This window comes from Passer domesticus, chromosome 10 (genome assembly GCF_036417665.1).
Source record: "Passer domesticus isolate bPasDom1 chromosome 10, bPasDom1.hap1, whole genome shotgun sequence".
NCBI lineage: Eukaryota > Metazoa > Chordata > Aves > Passeriformes > Passeridae > Passer > Passer domesticus.
This window is the reverse complement of record NC_087483.1, coordinates 24,282,525-24,302,649: the sequence shown is the minus strand read 5'-3', so window position 1 is coordinate 24,302,649 and position 20,125 is coordinate 24,282,525. Positions and strand designations below refer to the sequence as shown.

Genomic DNA, 20,125 nt, shown 5'->3' with positions numbered 1-20,125 from the left:
AAAACCCAGCATATTTATTGATTGAAAACAAACGATCATGCTTTGGTTAAGCTCTCAACAGTGGCCAGAAACAAGAGGGGGAGCTCTCACTACAGCTACCATTAAGGGGAAATAGCAAAATTAACAAAGTAAGGGAAAGCTGTCCATCCTCACAGAAAGGAGGTCTCAGCTTGTGGTCTCCTTTATCTAAGGCTAATTTTAAGAGCATCCTGCTCAAGAAGAATCATGCTGTTATTTTACAAGCAAGTTCAGAGCTGCATGAAGCAAACAGTCCAAACACAATAATTTTACATATATAGTAATTGTGTGATTATAACACTGGGTAATATGAAATGGTAGAATTTTTTTTTTTTTTGGAACAACAGCATGAGATTTGGAAGGCAGTCAAATGAAAATAGAGATGACCAAGTAAATATATGCATGAAAAATAAGAGCTGAAAGAGTTGTATAATTTTTAAATATTCTTCAATTCCAAGTAACAATAATCAAGATAACCACTTAACTGTCTACTCTGTTCTTTGGAAACCCTGTTGATGAAAGAGCTTATGGGCATTAGGGTATCTGGCAGTACACTAAATGAGATAAAGATCACACAAAACACAACCCACAATTTTCTGGTTTTCTTTGTGTCTTAAACTTTAAAAAGAAAAAAAAAAAGAAAAAAATGCCCTGGTAATACCATTATTTTAAGATATCAGGTGGAAATATTCATAATTTAAGAAAATTCTAAATGCAAATGTTTTTGTCAGGATAGTCTAGCTAGGACTTAGATTAATTAATCTTAATTAATTAATTAGGATTAAACTATATTGGGCATATAAAAAGGCAGTCCTGGCCATCTGGGGTGTGCAGCAAAAAATCCCATATTATCTTTTATTTATATCTATTACAAAGCCAGAATAAATCTCCTGTCTCATAAAAGTGAAGATTTGACTCTGACTACATTCAGCCATTGACAAAGCAACTGCAGGAACCTACTACAGCCACAATAAAAATGCCAGAACTATGAAAAAGCCAAAAATTGTGCACACAAATCTTGTTCTACTTGACAGCCACGCAGGGAATGTTCTTTCCACAGAACCAGCATGGAACTGTGGTGAGAACTAGTTTTTATTAGATGTCTTATGTGTAGGTTCAGAATTATGACAGTGGCACCAAATTGATCCGTCAGTGGCATTAGAAGGAGCCAGGTCACAGATTCTCCTTCACTCTGCATGACAATCAACATGAGGACAAAGATTATGAAGTTTCAGCATTTGATCTAAGACTTTCTTTGGTTTACGTAATTTATGCACAGAAAAAAAGAACAAGGGTGCCATCCAACTTCCACAAACAGTTCTGAAGACTATTTTTTTTTAAATTACTGTGCTCTACTGAAGCTAAAATAATTGCTCTTAAAAAAAAAGAGAAAAGTAACACAATATTGGCTCATTACACAAAATACTGTCAATATTTGTTATTCAAGCTCAATTACAGTGCCATTTGAAGTACATGAAGTCTGATTTTTATCATCTTGGAAGGCACACGGCTTTTACATTTTAAATGATCATGTTTCAAAAATTACCGAGAAAAATTTGTTCCGTTTTGAAAGAATGTCTACTATTTCTCTTAATTAGTTTTTTGGACTCAGTCTCAAGTAAAATTAAAAGTTGCTCAAGACATTCCCATATAATAGGATTCTTTGTTTAATATGTCACAAGTAATAGTATAGTTGAAAAAATGCAGTCATTAACATAAAACATTTCAAGGAGCTTTTTTGTTAGAAAACAAAAATTCAGCCAGCTTTGGCTCTCAAAAATGAGGGCCTATCAACACATTCTGCCTCTTGAAGTTCTCTACTTCCAGGTACACAAAAATACATTCTTCTTGAAACTTCCACCAACCTTATCTTGCACTGTGTCAGTCCAAAAGATTCTGCGCAGGTAAAAGTGAAAGTCCACTCCCACTGCAATCCCACGATTCTGTGACTGCACCAAAGTACGAAAATTCCTTCCATGAAGATCTCCAATCAGTAAATCACGGCCGTTGGAAAAAATAATCGATGCAACACCAGCTGAAAGCAGGAGTGACAGAGACAGGATTACTGTGCAGGCAAGATCTTTTGCAAAGGGGCATTGCAATATATACATACTGGCTCATACACACTGGACACGAAGTTTTAAATACATGCTCAGATGACAACCTGCATAAATGTTACTGTGTGAGTACTAACTTGCTGTGATTTGCCTTTGGTTTGTATACTTGGATCAAATCAGGCAGGAACATATATTTAAAGCATTTAAAGCCATGCCAGCTAAAACTTTTATAAAACCCCTGTGCACCAAAAGACTATTTCTATTAAAGCTAAAATGAGCCTAGTGAGGCTGACAGCAGGTACTAAATTCTCCCATTTATAAGAGAGACATACTTAGAAAATGGTGAGCTGAAGACTGGTGTGATGTGTCTGAAGAAAGAAGGAAGGGGGAGGGAACTAAGCAGTTCTTGTTTTTCTAAGAAACAAGACTGCTAATCAGCTATGCCAAGCAGGAACTCCCATTCCCACCAATTCTCTGCAGGCAGGAGCACCTGTCTTACACAAAAGCCTGTTAGGACATTACATCTACACAAAGCAGAGTTTTCTTGGTCCTGCTTTCAGAACTGAGCAGGAGGTCAGGAGAAGGAGCCTACAGCTGATGAGGAAGTACACTCTGAGAGACAAGTATTCTTCAGAGTTCAGACTCTGGGACACTCAAAGCCAAGACCATGGCTTCTCTCACAGGCAAGTGTTTAATCTCAACATTCAGCAAAACCATCTTTTGGCAGAGTTCTAGAAGAAATGAGGTTTCCTGATTTCTTTACAACAGTAAGTTCCATAGAGAGCATGACAGAAAATTGTCCCTCACAGAAATAAGAATTTTTTTGTTCAGGCATGCTCTGGCAATAACCTCCCAACTCTGCAGAAGTCAGGAGTGCTGAAAAAGCAATGGAGCCTAAAAGACATTTGTTGATTAGAGGAGAAGCAGCCCTGATGAGGCTACCAACACCAACCTGCACACGCCAGCTGATATTCTGAAAGCTGTCCTGACCATAACTCCTTAAGGGCAGAGTTAAAATCAAAGAGAGCTGTGTGGCACAGACATTAAAACTACCTCATTTTACCTAGTTTTATCTATTTGCTCAACAAGACACTTGAAATGCGCTAACCTGAAGTGTTGGCCCGACAATGCCGGTGATGCTCTAGGAAATAACCTTCCACACAATGGCACTGGTGATGTCCCACACGATCTTCACACAGCTGGTCACAGACACCCCACATCTGACAGTCATCAAAATCTGTCAAGTGAATAAGGCATATTTATAAAAACCACTTTGTAGAAAATTCATGTTGTAAAGAAGCAGCAAGTTTGTCCTCTCTGTTTGCTTTATATCTATTTGCAAAACTATAGCATGAAGAAAGTGAGTTTGCATGTTTTTCTACAGTGTTTCAGTTCTTCTGGATAACAAAAAAACCTGTGTTTCCTGCCCAAGGACCTACCTTCAATTCTGCCCCCACCCCCCCCCCAAAAAAATACTAACCAAACAAACAAACAAACAAAAAAAATCTAAACCACGCCTGCCAGAAGAAAAGGAAAAATTATTTGAAGGGATGTCATTCTCTACTTTCCACAATACAGAATATGTCTATGAAGTATTTTTCCTGCAAAAAATCTCTACACTTGGCACACACAAGGACTTGGCTGGATTTAAGCTCACTCTGAAGGTGAGTTCCTCCTTTATTTTAGCGCAGTGCTTAAGCCTTTAAGTCCTACTTGAAGGCAGTGTTTATTAGCTCAGATTTAGTACCATGCTAACAGGTATCTGACTTACAATTAAAAGCTGTCTGTGCACCAGAACTAGCAAGAAAAATTTCCTTTTAGCATGCACAATACCATATAGGTAGAGTACTGGATCTGGAATTATACAGTACTGACTGTCAGCCTTTCCTCCATGACAAGTTTTGCTCTGGTCACAAATATGTGCCTAGATTTCAGCAAACCAAAATACATTGACTCAGATTTACAAGCCAGAATCTGATAACTAGGTTTACAGGGCAGTCAAAAAAACAACAGAGGACTCACTGAGACTGCACCACTTTTGAGAATGTGTCCTTCATTTATTTCCCACAAAAGCATGAAAAATTTGAGGACATTTTATGCCTTATTTCTCTGCCTCTACAAAGAGCAACCTTTCTGCCATTGCAGCTTATACAGCCTTAGGCCACCCAGTATTCTCAAAAATATAAAAATCTCATTAGAGACTGAGCATCTGAAATGCTTTTAATGGCACAAACACCATAGCTAGGGTTGAAAACTCATAACAGATATTTATTTTCTTTTATTAGGCAGTGCTAACTTTCATGATTCTGAAGTTACTCAATTGCCAGCTACTGAGATAAATAATTTGTCTAATATTCTTCTTTTTCATGTAAATTATGTATATACTGAAACCCCAAAGAAGACACAACTTTTCCATAATGCAAATACAAAACACCCTTTTTATTTTCAAGTATAATGTTCTGCTGTCTTCATATACAGCCACTTTCCAAAAGTAACAAACAATTCAACATTATTAACTGCTTTTTCGGGCATGCAACACACATTGCTGGGGCAGAAACAAACTCTCTCTATGTAAACACTTAAAGACCAGTAAAAACTTTTGAGAATAAGCCAGCCATCCAAGAGTACATATTTTTAAACCTAATCAGGCTGTCACAATGTCTTTAGGTCAAAGTGAAAGAGGTCTTTATGATGTTTCTCTGGTTTGCCTCTGTGTCAGCATGCTGCCATTGTGCTACTAAAATTTTCATACCTTTGCTGACTCCTGAGATTTTCTTATTTGTCAGTACATCCACACAATTGGAACAAAGTTGCCTTCCTGGAATCTCAACTTTCCCAATGGGTTGTGAGAAAGTACTGGATAGCTGTAGTCCCTGGACTTTACTCACCAATACAAGTACGACTGTCATTGGTGCTTATTGTATATCCTGCAGGGCAATAGCACATCCCTCCTGATGGAGAGGAATGGCAGCGGTACTGGCAGCTCAGCGCAGCGCAGCGGGACACGTCTGAAAGGCAAATAAAGTATCTCAGAAACACAGCTACTACAGAAGAACAGCTTTCTGCCTTATTAAGAGTTACAAAGCTGAAGTTTTTTCTATGATGAGCCTTCAATTTCAAGTACAGCTTCTTAAAACTAATCTGCAGAGAAAATTATGTACAAAGTTCCACAAAATCCAATACATTTACACACATGCAAGCGAGGGCATGGAACACAGAAGATAAGGTACTGTTTTTAATAGGTTTTTGGAACAGAGTTAAAGGATAAGCATCAATCCTATATGAACCACCAATGGTAAGTGCTGTGTAAAAAGGTAACCAGAGGAAGCCATCTGTAAGGCACCAAAACTTTCCATGGTTCCACAAGACCTACTTATGAGCATCACACCCTTGAGTTCCATCTATTGTACATAACCTCATCATTTACACTTCTATGTGAAAAACCCTTAGTATGTTATATTAAGAAGAATATGTATATCATTCCAATGTATTAGAATATACTGTTTGTATTGTGTTCATGGACAAATGATTCTTTATGCTTTTGTTCTCCCTCTCTCTCTTTTTTCCTTCACTAATTCTACTAGTATTTAATAAACTATTCAGTGGCCAGTGAGTAAGTTATGATTGTAAAACACTTGATAAAGAAGGAGGTAAAAGTCAGCATTTTCCTTTTCCTCAAATTCTTCTGTTAAATGCCCTGCTTTACAGCTCATATTTGCTGTAACTATCAAACACTTATCAAAGCAAGAGGTGCATTTTTACAATAAAGTTTCATTTCCTCTTTGTTTTTTTTGCCCTCCTATTCCAAAAGGCATGATTTTGTTAATAGGAATTTTTATCTTCCTAGAAATTAAAATACACTGGTCCTTGTCCTCAGAGGAATTTGATATTTGTAAGGTTAGAGTGAAATTAACAGGAACTATGCATGCTCATTGCCTCCAACATAAAAATGCAGTGTACTACTAACTGGAGAAACAGACATCCCAGGTAAAAAGATTTTTTTTTTAAATCCTAATCTTTAAAGTGAATTAGTCAAAGCTTAGGATACACTGATTCAATTCTGTGTTCTGATCAGCACGAATCATTACTTCTTACACAAAGGGACAAACAGATATTTAAACAAAGAAGGCAAGTAGCATACCTTTCCCTGACTTCACAAACATATTTTAGGGTATGAAGAGCAAGTTAAAATCCCTATTTGTGAAATTTCATGTACAAATTTTTTAAAAATAAATTGTCTCTTTGCAGCATATATGCCTGTTTCAGATCATCCAGTCAGAACAGTGCCGGTGAAAATAGTGAGCTTCCAAAATTTCAGCATTGTTTAGGAGACAAAAGGCAAATGTAAAAAGATGTCAATGTTGATGTTTCTGCTAGTCTGTGTATGTTTTTCATTCTAATACATACTGCAGTGTCTGCCTGCAGTGATGTTAGTTTCATCTTCTCCTTCAGGGCAGTCTGCAGCTCCATCACACACTTTCCCAATAGGAATGCAATGCCCTGATCCAGGGCAGGCCCACTCTCCTGGGTAGCATTCACGGTGACCACTTTCTATGGAAAAGAAAAACAATAATAAAAAGTATATTTCAAATACTAAAATTTCTTCTCTAAGAGCTTCCCAAAGCATCTCTATCCTTCAATATCCAGTTTCCATTTCTTGCACACAGATAGGAAAGACTATAAAGAAACATTATCTATACTTACTTGTCATGCTTTCTTTTACCTTCAAACTACAATGCCAATGATACTTGGGTAGACAACATATGAATCCCTTTAGTTTTCTGTTTTGTTAGAAACAGTAACACCATTTAGCTCTAAACTAACCAGTGCACCAGAAAGGGAACTATAGTTTTGTACTTTCAAAACATATAAATGCTACCTCGATAAAAAGAACCATGTTCATGATAGAAAAGGCCAATGAAAAAGAAATCTCATTCACACTTTCATTCATTAAAGCTTCTGTTTCTCACATGACGAATCTTGGCAGGATCTGAGTAAATTTCATTTTGAATCAATGGGGTTGGGTTATTAGCAGCCTCATGTCTCTTAACAGATGACCTGAAAAACCTCTACAGACAGAAGAACCAAAACAAAATACAGAAGAGAGTATATATAAGAGAAAATATATGTATTGCTATATGCTAAACTTAGTTTGCATCATACTCAGTATCACAATTATTCTCACACACAACAACAAAAATATTGCCAAAGTTAAAAAAATAAATAAAAATGAAGGTGGAATTCTAATTTTTAAAATAAATCAAAAGTATTTAGAACATCTTGACTGGCCTAAATTTCATAGACGTAGGTTAGTGTCATCTTCCTCTGAAAATACCATTGGAAGTTAGCAATAGTAATTACCACATCCTCTTTCATCTTCATTGTCTTCACAATCATCATCTCCATCGCAAATCCAGCTCTGATGAATGCAACGGCCACTCGGGCAAGTGAAGAAGTTGCCTCTGCAAGTTGCATAAGCTACAGAAAGAAACATAAGAAAATCCAATTGCTCTAAGCAGCTAAAAGGTTAAAAATAACAATATTGTCTCATATACAATCATTTATTACATCTCTTAAAAATTTAGGCAGTTCCATATTTTGTAAGTATTGCAAACACTGCTGGTTTCTTCTCATTTAGGGATGAATTACCTTTGTTTCATGCTGAAATTAAGAGGATGACAACATAAGTGTAACTATATGTATTAAGAACCAGACTGTCACTCTGTCACTCAGTCCAGCAAATTCAAATAGTAATGACATACCCAGGTAACTAGCAGCAAAGACAACATCTATCAAAGTAGCACTGCAATTTTTATCTTTCTGTACAGAAGAGTACTTGTAGAACAGTGCTTAGTTTTTGATGGCTGTACAGCCAAGCATCTGCTTCCTGCTATCTGCTTGAATCAGATCTTAGTAAAACAGTTAGAGAAAATGGGGGAAAAAAAAGAAACATCATACTGCAAGAGTTTTCATCACTCCTATCTCCACAGTCATCATCGTGGTCACAGATAAAGGCTTGTGGGATGCACTCTCCATTGGCACACTGGAACTGCGTACTGGTACATCCACGTGCTGGAAAAGATTTTAGCACAGAAACACATACAGAAAATCTGTTTAACTCCAAAAGAAGGTCTATAAAGCAAATTTGTTTGGCATCACTCTACACAGGGGACTTACTGCAATTAGCTTCATCAGAAGAATCTCTGCAATCAACTTTGCCATCACATCGCTGGCTTGCATTAAAACATGCTCCATTTGCACATGATAACTGTTCACATCTTGGGTAGTCTAAAATAGAAAATCCTTTATATTAGTATGAAGTTAGACTATAATGAGTCATATCCACCTAGTGTCAACAGAATATCTTGGTTTAAAGGAAAAAGGGAATACAAAACTCCATTACAAGTAGTCCTATACTAGTAATCCATTTATACAGTATATTGTCTTCTCCAACAGATATTAAAGAATATCCTCCAGATGGAAGCTACAAAAATTTGCAAGCAACAAGAGAAAAATTAAGTGCCTTCCCACAGTCCAAAAAGTTTTGAAACCCAAACAGTTTATGATATGATAGAAAGCGATGGAATACAAAAGGAGAGCAAGCAGTGAACATTTGTTTTATTTCTTTATACCTCAGTTTCACACTAATCCCGACCTTAATAAAAGTATTTTGATAGCAAAGAATTTCCTGAAATTTGAAGTTCCTAGGTCCTCTTCAAGTGACTTGAGTTCTCAGACTCAGAGACCTCAGGTTTTAATGGTTTTGTACCAATTAAGCCAAGGATATTAAATTTCCATGTTCCAGGAACAATGTTAGAATCGTTGTTTTTTATTACTTACTTCCCCCTTCACAACAGCAAATAGATCATGCAAAAATAATGACTTTTTAAGTTTTGGATATTCTACTTATATAGATGACCTATATGCAAATACAAGGGAGTGTTTCAAATATTTCAAATTAAAACAAATTCTGAGAACACTTATTCATTCAAGCAGTCAGTGAATTCAGTGGAAGTATCTAACAAATTAAGCATATCCACATGGTAGAGTTGAGTAGGAGAACATGAGCTCATAGTTTATCTTGTTACTATGCAGACAAAACTTACATTTTTCAGTCAAATGGCAAGAAAGCAAAGAATTGGTAATTTTAGACATCAGATTGATAGAACCTTTGTCTCTATATAGAAGATAAAAGAACTCAAGACACAGAAGAGCCAAATAGCATTTTTTACCTTTTAGATTTTCAGTTTGAATTCTTATCCCATTTTACTTTTCTAGGAGTTAATAAAGCAGATCGAGAAGGCTGTCACTTAGGCACATTTTCATTCATACCCTTGGAATCCAAAACATGGGTTATAAAATTGCTTCAAGCAGATATCAAGAATCCTGCAATTTTTCCAGACAGTGGCAAACAATTTTGCTCGCTTCTGCTGTTTTGTGTATTATCACATTCCCACAAAGCTTCAATTACCTACGGAATAGGCTTATATGATTTTAACTGTTAAATTGTTAAAATCAGGGGATAAGTAGCTGTGTTCATATCCACTACACGTCTAGCCGGACTATCTCCCCAGCTGATTCATTTACATTTCATTTGTTTTCAATTAATGTAATTTCATTTTTGTTTACATTTCATTATATTAACTGCAGTTAATATAAGGTGGCAACCTGCGCGTAGGAACAGTGTGCACCTAAGCGAAGAACAGTAGTTACAGATCAGCAGGGTTCCAGCTACAGCATTACTGCCTGTGGCCTTCTAGTGATAGTTCCCAATGTTCCATTCTGAAAGTCTGAAAATGTCAACATGTTCTCTAAGCATTCTTTGGTCCTACTTCTCAACCAGACAATCACCTTTTTAATACATCCTTTTCTTGCTTCACTTAGGCTCAGATAAAACTCATTATGCTTTGGAAATAACATGGATTTTTAAGTGTTACCTCTGCCTACACAAAGGACTAAAGAAAGGCCTGACCTGGGACCAAGTTTTAAGTTCACCATGGACTTAATGCTTCTTCCCTGTCTGAAAGCAGAGAAAGTATCACAGGGAGGAACCATCAGGAGATCTATGGGCCAGCAGAAACAGCTATGGCAGTACACTGTATTATAGGGCAGCTGGAAGAAAAGGAGGACTATAAGGTGATTCTGTTTATATGGTATAAACACAATCACTATTAAAAAATACCAAGAAGATCCATAAGTAAAAATGTTTTGAAGATACTTCAAAGTATACATTCTGACTAAATTGATGTTTTACTAGAATGTGAACAAATGCTTTTTTCTCTTATTCTCTTTTCAAAACTGGTGTACAGATTCTTTATTTTAATTGTACTTGCATAAGCAAGAATGTTCTTTGAAAAGCCTGACAGAGATTAATATAACTTTTTAACTCTGTACAGGTAATCCCATTTCCAATCCCTTGTCAAAAGACCAAGGTTAGTAAATTATAGTTCTGATCACAGCCTGCTCACTGATCTGAAAGATATTTTTCACTGCATTCTGCACTGCAGATTGCACTCTTTGTATCTTATAGCATATTATTTTAATAAATTGGTTTTAATTATTTGAGGCGTTAAGAACTAAGCCTCATGAAAATAGGCAAAGCTGTGAGCTACACCAAAGGCTGTAGCCAATGCACTGCATGATCCAGGAGCATCTGTGCCATCAGGACAGTTCCTCAGTACCTGGGTTAGTTTCATGTAAGGAGAAGTAGAAAAGGTAAAAGAATCAAGGAAGAAATGCTGGCTTCTGTGAGGGCTCAATGCTGAGAGAATGAAGGAAGCCAAAACAGAACTTCATAACAATACTAGGATATCTGAAAACAAAGGAATGACTGTCCTTGCAATTGTAAAAACCCCAGGACTTAAACTCCCTTTCTTTCTCTCCAAATTTTAGAAGACATTGGTCCTGAGCTTAGTTCTTCTACGCCTATCACCAAATGGGGACCTCTTAAAAGAAAAGAAGAATCTGAACTTTGGCAGCAAGAGGGGAGGAATGGGATTAATTCCCTAAACAGAATGACCTGTACAATCCAGCTTAATGAAAACTCTCCAGCAAATGAAGTTGAAAAGTGAGTATCACAACATTTTAAATTTAAGAGGAAAGGTCTTACATCAGTCACTGCATTTGGGGATTGCAAAATAAATATTTCCTAGCTTTTATTTTAATTTTTATTTAAACTAAGAATCCTCTGTACACACCTGATTCAAGATTAGAGCATTTGAGTATAAAATCCCACAGCTGTGCAAGAACTGATAACAATCAGAGAAATTGATCCTACTGTCTCTGTTGTAGGGGGCAACATGGAAAAAGTGTCAGTGCTCTGTGAATGACTTGAAGGGGTTCTCTTCCAGGGAATGGGACTTTTTTTCTTTCTAAGTTGTTGACAAATGGACTAGAAAGAGCAAAAAAGGAAGGATCAGGTTCTGAGTTAAAAGGACAACAAGGTAGGTAGTTTGCATCTGAGGAGGTCTGGGAATACAGCTGTACAAGAGAGTGAAAGGAGAAAATATGAACACAATATTAAGAGAACAGTGAAGGGAGAGAAAAAAATATAAACACTGTTTTCTTTCACCTTGTTTTGAGTGGTCAATAGCCTCCAACATACATACTGTTTCCTTTACCTTCTCCTCCCAAAAACATAATTTTACAGAAAATTAAAAAGAAGAAATGTTTCCGTAGTCATGACAATTCCTAGAAGATAATATGAGCCTTGTGAAAATAGGGGGAATGTTTTCCACCTATGTTCATTCCAATGCTCTGGAAGAAAGGGAGATCTTTCTGTCCCCTCCCCTCAGGCTTTTTCTTAGCCAAAATACTTCTACACAATCTGTCTCCCTGATGTATGCCAATGCTTCAGTTGCAAAACATAAATAACTGGCAAACACCAGCACAAATGACAGCACCTTGCTCTTTGTAACTGTTTTGGGGCGACACTTGCAAACATATTTGAATGGAATCTTCCAATGGACACATGGAAGATGTTTGAAACCTATGTCACAGGGATTGCTAAACCTGCATTATTTTGTGCTCTGTCTAACAGTTCTGTTCTGCAAGCTGGAAATAAATCCATGCAAAAACAGCAACAGGAAATAGTTGCAACTAGTATTTCAGCACAAGCTGATTTCTGTCACACAGCCAGCAGCATAGGCTTCTATACCCTAACCCATGTTACAAGCAGCAGAAATAAAAAGGAAAAAGGCAATTTCCTACTAACAAGTGTCTTTTATTGCAACATGTAAAAAAAATTTTACAAAATAAAGTTAATTAAAACTCTTTGTTTCACTGCCATGAGTCACCACCTCACAGTGGTCAAAGCATTGCCCAGACAGCTCACAGCCTACCAGAGACACCAGGAGGGAGACTTACTCCAAGCCCAAGAGTCCTATGAGCTGCATGATACCAGGCAGTGCTCATAGCAGAGATGCTTTCAGAGCTGGCAGACAGACCAGACCCTCATTCCTGGCCTTAATTCCTGATTTTGATCCCTGAGACTCTGGTCTTTGGCTGCCTGCCTTAGATTGCTCCAGTTTTGCTACTTCCCTCTCCCAGACTCTTCCTGGTGGAGGTATTTCCTTCAGCCTGAACTTCTCCCTCACCCTATAGCTGCTATATGTTATTTGTCCAACATCCAGAATATTAGTCTCTGACTATGGCCTTTTTCTTCTTTCTTGGACTACATCCCTCATGATCTCCTCAGTTCTTGATCTCTGTTCACTTTCACCCTGGTCTCTGCAAATTAATCCCAGAGCTGGCTGCCCACTTCCTGACCACAACAGTTATTTAGCGTAGCAAACAAGAGGCAGGAATTTACAGGTTAGGCAGCTAACCTATGGCAGCCGCTCAACATCAAAATTAGAATCAAAAATGCAGTGTATCTTGGAAAACACTCAGCCCACTAGCATTGAACAACATGTCTTTAAAGTACTGCCCCTTTCTCCCTCACAGCCTCAGTGTAGTGCTCAGCTGCCAGAGCAGTATCCAGAAAGGTCATTCTGTCACAGCAAAGCAAAATGGACATGGCTGGGATTTTCATTTCTCAGCTATGAAGCTGAGGCAGGAGAGAGAATTCTATATTAACTGAAAGAAATAAAGTATATAACAGAAAAATTATACCAGTATTGGCTGCCTACTCCCAAAAAGTGTTTGCTACCCCAAATAATCTGCCATGTCATTCTGTTTCTGAAGTTTTAATATTAAAGTATTTGCTAGCTGCTGACTATTTAAAAAACTAGAAAACAGCCTGATATGTGTATTCAAAAAAACCTAAAAGCTGTAATTTTATGAAATCAAAACAGCTTCAGTGCACTAATTGTAAGACATGTAGCTGAAGCATTTGTTCTGATGTTTATCTTAGTCTCTGCATGGGCAGTTTTCCCTTGCTGCTAATCCCATTAGCAATAAAATGGACTAAGGCTCTGAATTCCTTTTTTCTGGTTTTTTACATGTTTAATTGCAGACTTACTTTATACTGGTGACATTTTGCATTTGACTACTTTCTTATATAATGTAACTTATTCAGGAATAAAAGTTTATCTTCTTTACAATCTAAATCTGTTTTCAGACAGATGAGTGAGTGTAAAGCGTAAGTAAAGAGACCTAAGTCTCCATTTTGTTATGCTCCATGAAACACCAGAATCAATTATAAATAGCTTTGTTCTTTCCTTGTTCATGGATGTTTCATTTTTATTAATGAAAACTTTTAGTTCAAATTAAATAAGGGGGATTTAGTGACAAAGGAAAAGGCCAAAATAGTACTATTCCTCTTACATTTGTTTATATCAGATAATGTGGAAAAGGAAATACATTAAACACTGGGGAAAATGAACATTCAAAGCAAGTATTAGAATCTGCTCCAAAACTAATATGCTAGTACACTAATCTGTACTATACAGTTAATCATATAATCCCCAATTTGTAACTTTTATTTTATGGCTTCTGTTGAAATTTCCAGGCCTTGCAAAGACAAAAAGGGAATAAAATTAACCAGCCTTCCTCAAGAGCATTGTCATTACATTTTCCTTGGATCCTCTTGTCTTCAGCACTGTCACATTTCTTTAAACTAGTCTAACTGCTTTCAAGGTTCCAAGTCACAGTCATTCTTCTGTCTCAGAGGGACTGTCAACACATATTCTAATAAACCATAGTGGAGGCTGTTGAATGATAGGAGGCAGTCCCTCTCCTTGGGGCTAAATATGCTGCCCCCACTACAGTCACGGGGCCCATTTGCTGATGCAGCAATGACTGGCTTTCCCTCACAGCAGTAGAGTGCTACTGCTAACATATCTAGAGGGTCCTTTCCCTCTAGATATGTTAGCAGTAGCACTTTTTAATTTACCTAGCTGAGAATGTTAAACATGAAATAAAATGTGTACTTCAATTTTCAAACACCACAGAAGTGTCTAGTTTGAAAAAAGAGTTTTAAGTATCATACTTAGGACTCCACTCCACACTGACACAGATCTACTGCTTTATAACAATCACACCACGGCACCTGGCTGTTCCACACTGTATTCAATGACTACTCACAGGTTTCTCAGAGCTACTCAGCAATTCCAGTTCTTTAATTCATGGATAATACATTTTTAAAACAGGTATCTTTTCTTCAGGATTTTTTTCATGCGTGACAGATTTGCTAAATTAAGTTATCAACTTCGTTTCTTACTCTAAACTTTAAGATAAAAAAATGCCAACCTACAGAAGATATTCTTCCACAATGAGATGGGGTACTTTGGATCTTGGCTTTTAGCCATTTGTATTGGTGACCAGAAGTGACTGTGGGTCTATCACATGATAAACTCCAAACTCGATGACTTAGCAACATTTTATTCCAGAGTATTATACAGTCCTAAATACCCTTTCATTCTACATAGGGACAATTTCAGCCATTTGTGAGTCAAGGATAAACCACATTAGCAGTCAGATGAACATATAGCCTTCCTCTACACAGCACAGGCATATGCCCGTTTTTCCTGTAAGCACGGCCATTAACAAAATTTAATTTTTTGCTTCTTTGTCCATCCATTACCACCCCGCCTCCTGCCCTGGGCCTGGTTCTAAGTGGAGTTGACAGTTATGTCTGTTTCCCAAAGGCACACTATGTTCTAACAGCTGGAATAGCAGCTTATATGTTAGAAGTCACTCAGAATGTGTGAAGCTTTTCCTTAAGGCTAACAATGAACAGATATGCCTGTTACACACTGTTGTGTAGGAATTAGACAAAAGCATTTCTGAAAAACATCACCTCTATTCTGGCCAGCTTTCCTTTCCATCAATATTCAACCCAGGCCATAATTTAGGGAGACTGTCACCTCAGTCAGAGAGGCAGCCTCAACTCTGGGGAAGTTAGGGTGAAAAAAACTACTTGTCCATCTGCATTTTTCTGGCACAATATAAACAACTCATCTGAATACAATATGACTAAATCATCTCCACAGGAAGCTGCAGTCTAGAATAAAATGCTTTTGAAGAGATCAAATCTCCTCAAATAAGTCATATGGAGTCAAATTTTTCTTTTCTGTATGGGCTATAACTACTACTGATTGTATATGGAGTATGCAAGAAACAACAATCAGTAAAGTTAGCTCTGAATGTCCCAAAGCCATAAGACAACTAAACATGGCTACCTTTTTACAGTGCAATATTAATTATCTTTCAGACAATGAGAAACAATATGACTTGTGAAGAAAGATAAACAGCTGATCCTGTGCTGACAGTTTGCACTTGAGTTCTGTGGTAACAGATCTGTATCAGAACATCAGCTCTAATACACAGAAGAATCTGAAATGAAACTCTTCTAACAAAAAGCATATTGTGGTCATCCTGTCTATCAACAAGCCCTTTAATCTTACAAATGTATTAAAATGCCACAGAGACACGAGGTGAAACCAGATCTGGTGCTAGGAGTTAACACTCACGGCAGCCTCTTTCATCTGTGCCATCGGCGCAGTCCTCCACTCGATCGCACCAGTACGCGCCGGGGACGCACTGGCCATTGGAGCACGTGAACTGCTGACTCGAGCACGTCCTCCCCGCTGCAACAAACAGGCACACTGTCAGTCCTCCCTATCAACCAAGGCTTTTTAGCAGGAAAAATATGTTCCTTCCTCTTTAACTACTTCATCTTTCTCATAAATATCAGTAAAACATTTTCTCCCCTGGTACCTTGGTGTGTTCAAGAGATTAAAGAACGCTTGACAAGCACATAGCAGACACGTAGCATAGCTCTGGGAGGGCTCCTGCAGTCTGCAAGGTCACTGCTTTTGTGAAGAATTGACCTAGGTTAAAAAGTCCCTCCCTATAATTATTCTGACTAAAACATGAAATTACCAATTCTCACTGATTTAAAGTTTTCTCTTATTTTATTTATTGGGTCAAAATCTGTCAGTAACTCTAAGTTACTCAGTCAACTAGAATGCCACAATGCAAACACAGCAGAGTTGGAGGTAAGGCACCCTTTCTAATACAGCCAGGGCCTCAACAGTGAGGAATAGTTTGCATATGTAACTAATGGAGCATTGAAAATTATTATATCTCTTCTCTTGACAGCTGTCAGAAAAAAGCAACCACATAAAACTGTTCAATTCTACTTTGATTCCCCTACAGTTAAATGACATTTTCAGTTCTTAGGCAAACTAACATGAATCTGTGAAGATACAGTTGAAGGACAAGCTTACTACTAACTTTCCCTTCCCTCTGCCCCTGCACATTTGTTTCTTTCAAACTCATGTTGTTTCTCAACATCATCCCAGTCTATACATTGGCATCTTGTCATCTGCTGCTCTACAGGGGCTCTCTCTGCTGCCTTCTGTCAGCAGTGCTCCCAAAATAAGATCAGCTACTGGGATACTAGTGACATGAGGAAAAACAAGAGCATGACAGTAAAACAAATTTCTGCATTTATGAGTTCCAGAGCTGTCAGACAGTTTTGCCAAGAAAAAGTTTTAATATTTCAAAGAGGAAAATCTCCTCTAGCTTTCCCAAACACTGAGATAAAAAAGTCCTTTTAGAACAACAAGGGCAAATACCAGGAGATGACTCAAAAATGGCAGCAGCACAGTCCACTGTGTAGATAATGACACTCGTGATTAACCAGTACATGGTGAACAGTGTTACAGTGACCCAGTTCCAAGGTCAAACTCAGAGCTTTTGCTCATTTTGCATTTTGTATCTACAGATTCTTTAGTTAAAACATAACCAGCATTTGTGCTGACTCCTTCTCAGAAGAAGAGGGCAGCAAAAGGTAGTTATCTATTATTCAAACATTTCCATCCTCAGTGGATTAAGATGGAATCAATATACAAAAGCAAAAACCAAAAACCATGTCTGTGAGCAAAATACTTCCAAAATAAACATTTTAGCCTCCCCAGGTGTTGTGAGTAGCTCCAGAGTTGTTCAGTTCAAAGAAGTTATCAAAAAATTATACATACAATCAAAATGAAAATAAATTAATCTTATCTTCATCACTTAGAGTAACCTTTAATACTAGAAATGGCAGGAAAACCATCCTTCAGAACACTACATTTGTTCTCTTGTCTTATGCAATAATGCAGAGAATGTGATTTGGTGCAGTAATCAGCTCAGTTCACCACTTCAGCATGTACTTATAGCCCTACAAATGCTTAGTCATGAAATTCTAAGCCAGAATAACATATTTTATTTGTCTATCAATACTAAGAAAAGAGCAAAGTATGTCGGCTGTGGCAGTTAGGCTGTTAAAATATTTTCTTGATCTAAACTGTGCACAAAACACTAAACACTTTACTTGAAAACAGCAATTCAGACATGAATAATACACTGTTTAGCACATTTAAAGTGAAATACTAATCAGAATTACGTTCTAAGTTTAAACTGTCCAAATGATAATGAAAGACTAGACTCCCACCAGACACCAAGACCATAGATATTTCTCCTCTCTGAGTGTGAGAAAGAATAACTCTGTTAATTCTAAGTAATAATGTTACTAATAGTTTCACAAAGCTGGTATAACACTAGAAGTTAAAATACTTACGACATTGTTGATGTTCATCTGAGCCATCATCACAATCCTCCTCATCATCACAAACCCATGACTGTGGAATACATTCCCCATCAGTCTGACACTGAAATTGATTTCCTTCACAGGTAGGTTGTGCTAGTGTAAGCAATGAAAAAAATTGTCATTTCACAGACATCTGTGAAAGTACTTTCAAAGAAAATAACAGCATAAGGGAAAAGAAATCTAAGATTCAAGTGTCAATTAATTGTAACTTCCATGAAACGCATGAAGCATTTAACAGATCAAAGAAAATGGACAGGCCAGAGAGGTGAAAGTGAACCAGCAAAAGGATGCTCAATGGAAAAATCCAGCTTAGTAAACTCCTGCCTAGACTCTTCAGCCTTTTATCCTCTCCTGGAGACACGGGGTCCTCTAGAAGGGAGACCCCAAAAAAGGCAGAGCCCTTTTTTTCACTTTTGTATAGAGCAACACTAAACTTCTCCAGTCTCACAGGAGGTCTGTTCAACTGCTCTCACTCCACCTCTGTTGCTTTATCCCTGGTAAGAACATGATCTCCCAAAACAAGCTCATGACTCTTCCCAGTGAATTCATGAGGCAAAAGTGAGGGTCAGATCAGAACAAGTTGAATGCTGCTGTTCCAGCTCCACTCTGTACTCTTCAAATAGACAAACAACAGGGAACCATCAAAGAGAAAGATCAAAATAAGTGTTTGAGACTGTGCCACAGCTCACTCCATTCCTAGTTAATACTCCTGGAAGAATCTCTAGTACAACACAGTCCAGTAAACAGGACTCTGGTCTTGATCATCTACATTCTCAGGATTACATTTTTGCAGAAATACAAGGTCAACTTTGTGCTCATGGGATGATATGCAAGCACAACTATCAATTTAACCAAAGCACAAGGGAGAAAATTAAAACAATTTGTAGATTTAGAGTTGAAAAATACCAAATAACATCAGTAGTAAACTGATGTTTAGAGGGATAAAATTGATCACATACTACAGACATGTACTTCATGCATACTTTTTCCCACTTTAAGAACCAAAGAATAATCTTTTAGTATGATTTGAATCTCAGCTCAGTTTTAAACAATCTTGCTAGGCACTCACGTGCCCCACTACCTATAGCATATTAATATATATTTTTTAAAGCACAACTAACTCAAAAAAATAAAGTTTAATTTTTATTACTGCTGCAGGACAACACCATTTTGTTTTGCCAGTTTAGAGGCATTGTTCACCCAGGACCATGCAAGACTTTTTGGACATAAAGTGCTAAGCAAAAAATCAGACTGCCAAGCCATGTCAGTGGCCTCCAATTATGATGTGGGTCAAGCAGCAAAGAAATAATAACAGTGTAAAAAGAACAGATATAAATTAGTCTCACTCCATATCAGCTGAGGGGCAAAAATTGGCCTAGTCTGTAAGTGGGCTGATAATTGCAGCAACCCACAAGACTCAAAGAACACCAGAACTGAGAAGGTAAAATACCAGCAAGTTTCTGAAAACAGACTGTGGAAGGCAATTCTTCATTTTCACAGCTTTTCCAGAGAATCCAATTTCTCCGTATGAGAGAATCTTGGTGCGTGGATACTACAGTCCATATGAATAAAATTGCCTGTGAGCTGCTGACACAGCACAATCAACTCTAGACAATTAAGCATGACTCTGCTTTGAGCACAGTACATACAGTTAGTTGTCCAGGGTCTGAAAAATCCAAAGAAAAATCCAGCGCAATTGATGCTGGTGGTAGCTGTATATACATCCAATATTCAGGATTACTACAGTAACAGAACACATTTCTACATCTACTTAGAACATTACTCATAATATGAAACTGCATTATGGGACAGTAAGATTTTTAAGAAAAGGTTAAAGTCATGTTAGAAGCTGAGCACTACTTGATTTTCTGTGTACCAAAGCCAAATGAGCTCATGGAATATGACTCAAATAGATTCTGCAGCATCTCATGACAACTCGTAGTTTTCTCCCAATTCAATATTCATTCTTGTACCATAGGCACAGTTGAGCACATTGGAATGTCCCAATTTCTTA

General features: G+C 37.4%; 1 protein-coding gene across 2 annotated transcripts in view; it reads right to left on the bottom strand.

Moving 5' to 3' along the window:
• The window catches only part of LRP2 (LDL receptor related protein 2), a 116,565-nt gene that overhangs the window by 79,921 nt on the left and 16,519 nt on the right, over positions 1–20,125 (bottom strand). The window contains exons 3-11 of one of the 2 annotated variants that reach the window (XM_064434543.1): positions 18,082–18,204; positions 15,989–16,105; positions 8,253–8,363; positions 8,034–8,147; positions 7,437–7,553; positions 6,483–6,626; positions 4,964–5,083; positions 3,184–3,312; positions 1,884–2,053 (exon numbers count right to left, since the gene is read on the bottom strand). In XM_064434543.1, the coding sequence (XP_064290613.1) occupies positions 1,884–2,053; positions 3,184–3,312; positions 4,964–5,083; positions 6,483–6,626; positions 7,437–7,553; positions 8,034–8,147; positions 8,253–8,363; positions 15,989–16,105; positions 18,082–18,204 (1,145 nt within the window). Of the gene's footprint in view, positions 1–1,883; positions 2,054–3,183; positions 3,313–4,963; positions 5,084–6,482; positions 6,627–7,436; positions 7,554–8,033; positions 8,148–8,252; positions 8,364–15,988; positions 16,106–18,081; positions 18,205–20,125 lie in introns of those variants that run through there. The other variant, XR_010369291.1, reaches the window with a different exon arrangement.